The following is a 7,295-nucleotide window of genomic DNA, read 5'->3' as shown; positions in this document are numbered from 1 at the left end:
CTGCAGGCCAGAAGAGGGCACCAGATCTCATTACAGATGGTTGTGAGCCACCATGTGGTTGCTGGGAGTTGAACTCAGGACCTTTGGAAGAGCAGGCAATGTTCTTAACCACTGAGCCATCTCTCCATCCCGAGCATGGGAGATCTTTCCATTTCCTGGTGCCTTTTTCAATTTTTTTCTTCAAAGATTTAAAGTTCTTGTCACACAGGTCTTCCACTTGTTTGGTTAGAGTTACTCCGAGATATTTTGTACTACTCGTGTGTAGCAGCAGCTGCTTGTTCGTCCCGGCTGCCCAGAACCGAAATAACCACACAGAAACTGCATTAATTAAATCACTGCTTGGCCCATTAGCTCTAGCTTCTTATTGACTAACTCTTACATCTTAGTATAACCCATCTCCATTGATCTGTGTATCGACACATGGCAGTGGCTTACCGGCAAAGTTTCAGCATGTCTCAGCTCCATGGCATCTCTCTGACTCAGCCCTTCTTCCTCCCAGCATTTAGCTTAGTCCCCCCTCCCGCCCCACTAGTTCTCTTCTTCCCTGCCATAGGCTCAAATCAGTTCTTTATTCATTAGCCAATAAAAGCAACACATAGAGGACCTCCCACAGCATTTGTGGCTATTGTGAAGGGTGATATTTCTCTGATTTCTTTCTCAGCCCATTCATTATCTGTGTACAGGAGGGCTCTTGATTTTTTTTTTTTTTAGTTAATCTTGTATCCTGCTACATTACTGAAAGTGTTTATGAGTTGTATAAGTTCCTTGGTAGAATTTTTGGGTTCGCTTATGTATTTGCTTATCATATCATCAGCAAATAGTGAGAGTTTGACTTCTTCTTTCCCGATTTGTATCCCCTTGATCTCCCTTTGGTGTCTTATTGCTCTAGCTAGGACCTCAAGAACTATATTGAATAGATATGGAGAGAGTGGACAACCTTGTCTTGTTCCTGAGTTCACTGGGATCATTGGGAGTTTCTCTCTATTTAGTTTGATGTTGGCTGTTGGCTTGCTGTATATTGCCTTTATTATGTTAGGTTTGTTCCCTGTATCCCTGCTCTCTCCAAGACCTTTTTGCTTATATGGCCACCTCAATGTCTAATGTGCAGATGGAGTAAGAGCTACACAAAGCTGCTTGACAGAACATAACTCCTGGAGGTGTTCAAGTCATGGTTCCCCTTTTCCCTTCTTCTGCCTTCCCTGGTTCTCCTGCTGTAGGCTGAGCTTCAGAAAGGAGCAGCCCATGATGAGGGACACGTGAACCCTGGAGGCCTCGGGCTTGGTGCTGCCTCATGGTTCTGAACCTCCCTGACATTAGAGCTGGGGGTGACCATGCCCCCCATGGCAGAGAACCTGAGGTGGCACCGGGGAAGGAAGTTACAGCCCCTGATGGTGGCTCCTTGTTGTCGTCTCTGCTGTAGCCACCGCCATGCTGCCACCGTGTTCAGATCGGGAACTGAGTGAGCTGCTGGCTCGCAAGGAGGAGGAGTGGCGAGCTCTGCAGGCCCATCGCGCCCAGCTGCAGGAGACAGCTCTACAGACGACGCAGAAACATCTGGAGGAGACACGAGGGCAGCTGCAGCGCCTGCAGGAAGATTTCGTGTACAACCTTCAAGTGCTGGAGGAGCGGGACCGTGAGCTGGAGCGCTACGACATTGAATTCACCCAGGCCCGCAGGCGGGAGGAGGCCCAGCAAGCAGAGGCCAGTGAGCTGAAGATAGAGGTGGCCAAGCTGAAGCAGGCACTCTCCAGGGAGGCCAGGCACGTGGAGGAGTTGCAGCATCAGCATGAGCGGACGTTGCAGGAGCATCACTTGGAGCTGGAGCGTGTCCACAGGTGAGCATCACATGTCAGGGCATCACATGTCAGGGTCCTGGAGTCTTCTCCTGACAGGCTGGCAGCCACCCACTCCCACTGTGCCCTCACCCTGGGGCTCCTGTTCAGTAAAAGGAAATGTCCCAGTGATCCGTGAAGCAGTTTTCCAGGATTATGTGTGGGACAAATAAGATCCTTTGAATATAATTTTTGAGCTACTACTGGGGAGTTTTGCTTTTTTTTTTTTTTTTTTTTGGTTTTTCGAGACAGGGTTTCTCTGTGGCTTTGGAGCCTGTCCTGGAACTAGCTCTGTAGACCAGGCTGGTCTCGAACTCACAGAGATCCACCTGCCTCTGCCTCCCGAGTGCTGGGATTAAAGGCGTGGGCCACCACCGCCCGGCGAGACAGGGTTTCTCTGTGGTTTTGGAGCCTGTCCTGGAACTAGCTCTTGTAGACCAGGCTGGTCTCGAACTCACAGAGATCCGCCTGCCTCTGCCTCCCGAGTGCTGGGATTAAAGGCGTGGGCCACCACACCACCGGGCTTGCTATTGTTATTTTTGAAAAAAGAAAACAAACTATCTTTTTCATTTTACACACCAATCTCAGTTCCCACTCCCTCCCCTCCTCCCATCCCCACCCACATCCACTCCTCAGAGAGGGTCAGGCACGTGCTTTGAGGAAGTCCACGGCCCTCCCTACTACATCTAGGCTGAACAAGGAGTGTTGCACGGCTGGGGCAGACTGGAGGGCCACTGGCAGTGGCCCCAGGATTTATCCCCATTGCTTGTATGGAAGAGGTTTTTAAACCTAGTTTACCCCTACGATGATGTCTTCTGGTGCCCAGTGAGTGATGCATGTTCCACTCGACACTTGGTAATATTATGATTTATTTTTCCTTAGATCTCAGTCCAAGATTTCTTTGTATTTTAGACAAGATCTCACTGGCTGTCCTGGAACTCACTCTGTAGACCAAGGTGGCCACAAACTCACCATGATCCACCTGCCTCTGCCTCCAGAGTGCTGGGATTGAAGGCATGCATCACTGCCCCAGCATGTCAGGTGCTATCCGTGGCATTCTTACCTTTAGAGTTGGTGGAGGCTCCTGGTCTGCTAAATTTCCGCAATACATTCCTCGAGTTCCACCTACTAGTGGCAGAGATGTGTCAGACGTGAAGGCCAGCAGCACCTGCCATCCGCAGTCAGGAAGGGCTCCTGAGGACGTCACCTACCTCTGCCCACAGTTTAAAGCTACTTTGTGTCTTTTTGTGACTCTGTCTTTTCCCTTCTTCTACAAACCTGAAACCTTTCAGTCATATGCAGATACTTTGTCAGGCCTCTGCCCTTGCCTCCTGTCCTGAAACCCGGGGTCTCAACAAGTATCAGTTGTCACTACTCCACAAATCCTTGGGGCTCCCTTTGTTTGTTGTTTTTAGTTTATTTTCTCTGTGTTCAGTTGTGTAGTGTCTAATGTCTGTACCAGTTCACCATTCCCTCCTTTGTCAAATTATTGTGATATCATGCCCAGAATTTGAGCCTTTTGTTTAGGTTATTGGACTTCTTAAATCTTTTTTGTTGTTTTGAAATGGGGCCTCACTACGTAGACCAGGCTGGCCTTGAAATCACAAAGGTGGCCTTCCTCTGCCTCCCAATTGCTGGGATCCTGATTAAAGGCTCCAGGGGGGGTGACCTGAGAGTCATTGTGCTTTTTAGTTATCAAGTTTCTGTTTGATTCTTTGTTGCTTCTTTCTTTGCTGAGATTTTCTGTTTCTATTTGATTTTCTAAATGTGGTGCAGTTTGTTGCTGAACTCTCGCCCTCCCCTCAGGGTCTCACTACTTAGCTCTGGCTGTCCTGGAATTCACTTTGTGACTGGGGTTGGCCTTGAACTCGCAGAGCTCTGCCTGACCTTCCTCCTGAGGGTTAGGATTAAAGGTTTGCATCACCACTCCTGGCCCTTTTCCTGGTTCTTGTTAGTCCATCAGTTTGGGGTTCTGTGTTGTGTTTTCTGCTGCACAATTGGACACTCCATTTAGGGGCGGCAGCAGATTCAGGTCAGGGAAAGTTCTCCTTCTTGGAGGCCTGTTAGAAGCCCCTGCTGCAGGCAGCTCCCTGTGTAGCGCACCTGGCAGGGTATACATTCAGAGTATAAGCGTGCATGCGTGTGAACACTCAGTATGGCTCTCTGAATACCATGTCTGATCGCCACAGTGACAGGAGGAATGAAATCGACCAGCAGCAGGAGCAGTATGAGGATCTGAAGTGGAAGCTGGGGAGAAAACTGAGGGAACTCGACGGTGAACTTGCTCTTCAAAGACAGGTAGAACCTTGTTGGGGGTTGGTTCTTCCTTAGCGGCATGCCTTGCCAGCTAGTGTGAAATCGGGTGCTGAGGTGTTCATTGAGGGTATTATCCTAGGAGACGTGGAAGCATAGGGGTCTGCTGGATGCTGTGAGCTGTGTCTGAATTCCCTGGAAGTCACTGCCATGTACTCTTCTCTCACGCACCAGTCAGAAGTCTCCAGGGAAATGGAGACACATAAACATTTATTATGTGACTTGACCTTGGAGGTCTTGGAGGCCACCCCACAATTTACCACGTAGGCTGGAGAACCTGGAACTTGAACCCAAAGGCCTAAGAAACTGGGGCCACACCCTGTAATGGCAGGAGAAGATAAAGTTAGGACTCAAGCAGAAAGAAAGAGCATTCCTGTTTTTTGGGTTTTCATCGCATTGGCTGACACCACCCGCACTGGGGAGACTGAGTCTTCTTTAGTTGGTCCAGTGATTCAGATGCCCTGCTTGTTTGGAAATTGCTCACAGACATACCCAGGAATAATGTTTACCAACTAGCTGGAAAGCCTTTAGGCCAGTATAGTTGACCCATAAAGCTGACCGTCACAAACCCACCCTCGTCAGTGTAGCCCAGTACAAATCCCCCCATTACTCTAAAGCACCAAAGATGTCAGGAAGGTCAGTGTATAAACAGCTGTGCCCCTCTTCCCAAGTACAAAAGGAAACAAATGTTGATCTGTTTTCAAGACAAGGCCTTGCAGTTGAGTGGGAGGCAGAGGCAGGCGGATCTCTGTGAGTCTGAGACCAGCCTGGTCTACAGAGTGAGTTCTAGGCTGTTACACAGAGAAACCCTGTCTGAAGAAAAACAAAAACCAAACGAGAAGACAAGGCCTCGTTCTGCAGCCCACTCTTACCTCAAATTCGCAATTGCGATTCTGCCCCAGCCTTCCCAGTGCATGCACCACCTCGCCCAGGTGACATTTTAATTGGTGCTCATTCTTCTGATGTCCATAACTTTAGCACTTCAATCTGGATTTGGTGATACATAGCCAATGTTATGTTATCTGACAGAAGAGTAGAAGACAAAATAAGGTGCCTTTTCTTTTTTTCTTTCTTTTTGTTTGTTTGTTTGTTTTGGGGTTTTGGTTTTTCGCTCAGGGTTTCTCTGGAGCTTTGGAGTCCTGGAACTTGCTCTTATAGACCAGGATGGCTCAAACTCACAGAGATTCATCTACCTCTGCATCCCGAGTGCTGGGATTAAAGGCGTATACCTTCGCCACCTGGCTTTTTTTTTCTCTTTTAAAAATCGTATGTGTATGAGTGTTTTGGACCACCTGTGTGCCCACAGAGGCCAGAAGAGGGCACAGGCCTTCAACCGCCATTGCAGATGTTTGTGAACCACTACGTGGTTGCAGGGAATCAAACCCCAGTCCCCTGGAAGAGCAGCCAGGGCTCGCAATCACTGAGCCTTCTCTGAAGCTCAAGGTGCCTTATTTCAACACTTCTGTTTATGTAGAAAACAAAGGACAAATGGAAAAAACTCTGATTTCTTTCTCAGTTAAATTGTTAGAAAACTTAAAGATAGCTTACTTTTTAAAAATGACAGCAGTTTTGTATAGACCCCTAAAATTCGGTGCCACTGCAGAGATTTCCTCTCATCCTCCAGGTGAGAAAGGCCCTGCTAGAGGCAGTAGCAGGTGGAGTCCAGGAAGAGCCGGGGAGGTAAAGTGTGGCTTTGGAGGGAGAAGAGGAAGTAGTGACTTTAGAAACAACAATGACGGACTGTGACAGCTCACCCTTGGTTAGAAATCTTTGTCTTGAGCGACCTTGAAGATGTCATTCCTCAGTTTCCTGTGAAAACAAGTGGAGGCCAGGGCAACCCCTGCACTCGGGAGGCAGAAACAGGAGGATCTCTGTGAGTTAGAGGCCAGCCTGGTCTACAGAATGAGTTCCAGGACAGCCAGAGCTACACAATGAGACTTTGTCTCGAAAAATCAAAACCAAAACCCAAAACAAGTGGAGAACAGCAGTAGATTCTGCTCTAGAAGAGCATAAACAATTTTTCGAGACAGTTTCTCAGTTTAGTTCTAGCTGTCTGAGAACTTGCTTTGTAGACCAGGCTGGCCTCAAATTTATAGAGATCCGCCTGCTTCTGCCTCCTGAGTGTTGGGATTAAAGGTGTGCACCACCACCTCCTGGCTAAACTTTTGTCATTTTATATAGAACCTAAGAGTCTGTAAGTACTCAGTAAAGGGACATGTGTTTTTACTAAAAAATATATTTGAATTTAAAAATAAAATGTCATTTCTTGTATTTTTTTAAAAAAGGAAATTAATACTTAATATTCTACCATATCTGGCTCCACTGACTGTAATCAGAGAATGTTACTAGAGATGTCCCTAGATCTTCCTAACCTCCATTGTGGTTAGAGATGCCCCCGGATCTTCCTAACCTCCACTGTGGTTAGAGATGCCCCCGGATCTTCCTAACCTCCACTGTGGCGTGATCATCCAGTCCTCCTTGGTAGTGTAGGGTGCTCACCTCAGTCAACACCATAGCTTCTTCCCTCACCTGCTGACCTACAGGCTTGAGGGCCCCAAATGACAGACAGTGTCTGAGCTGCCCAGTGGGGCCACTGTAGTGGTCCTGATGGAAGAGTTTTCCTCCCCGAAATCAAGGCTTCTAGGACAGCAGAGCAGAGTGTCCTGGAAACTAGAGGTGGTAGTAATGCAATTCTTAATTCCACCCCTCAATTCCTGGGCCCATTACTGGTCTCCATGGTTTTCGACTTCCAATTCAGAGTAGACTCAACTTTCTAGACAACCTTGTTTCAGCCCAGAAATCTAATGCCACCCAACTGGTACTGTGATTTAATCTCAAAAGACCATTTCACTACTTAGTCAAGCCAACTCTCATGATGATGAGACCATGGTAAGACCCATTAATCTAACAGTCATAAGCCTACTGAGTGAGTCCTTGCTCAAAAGCCATGCTCTGTGGAATACCCTTCCTGTGGATGAGGCATGCTCTGGTCCATACAGTGCAGTACTGATGGACACATTCCATCCTGTGGTCCATACAGCGCAGTACTGATGGTCGCATTCCATCCTGTGATCCATACAGCGCAGTACTGATGGACGCATTCCATCCTGTGATCCATACAGCACAGTACTGATGGACGCATTCCATCCT

General features: G+C 47.9%; 1 protein-coding gene across 5 annotated transcripts in view; it reads left to right on the top strand.

The window, feature by feature from the left end:
- Positions 1-7,295, top strand: part of Ccdc57 (coiled-coil domain containing 57) — a 94,865-nt gene that overhangs the window by 7,523 nt on the left and 80,047 nt on the right. For 4 of the 5 annotated variants that reach the window (XM_026780252.1, XM_026780250.1, XM_013347578.2 and 1 more), the window contains exons 2-3: positions 1,421-1,835; positions 4,022-4,130. In XM_026780252.1, the coding sequence (XP_026636053.1) occupies positions 1,429-1,835; positions 4,022-4,130 (516 nt within the window). In that variant the 5' untranslated portion in view covers positions 1,421-1,428. Of the gene's footprint in view, positions 1-1,217; positions 1,836-4,021; positions 4,131-7,295 lie in introns of all 5 variants that reach the window. The other variant, XM_026780249.1, reaches the window with a different exon arrangement.

This window comes from Microtus ochrogaster, chromosome 7, assembly GCF_000317375.1.
Source record: "Microtus ochrogaster isolate Prairie Vole_2 chromosome 7, MicOch1.0, whole genome shotgun sequence".
NCBI lineage: Eukaryota > Metazoa > Chordata > Mammalia > Rodentia > Cricetidae > Microtus > Microtus ochrogaster.
The sequence above is the reverse complement of the archived record's forward strand: the minus strand, read 5'-3'. Positions and strand labels throughout refer to the sequence as shown.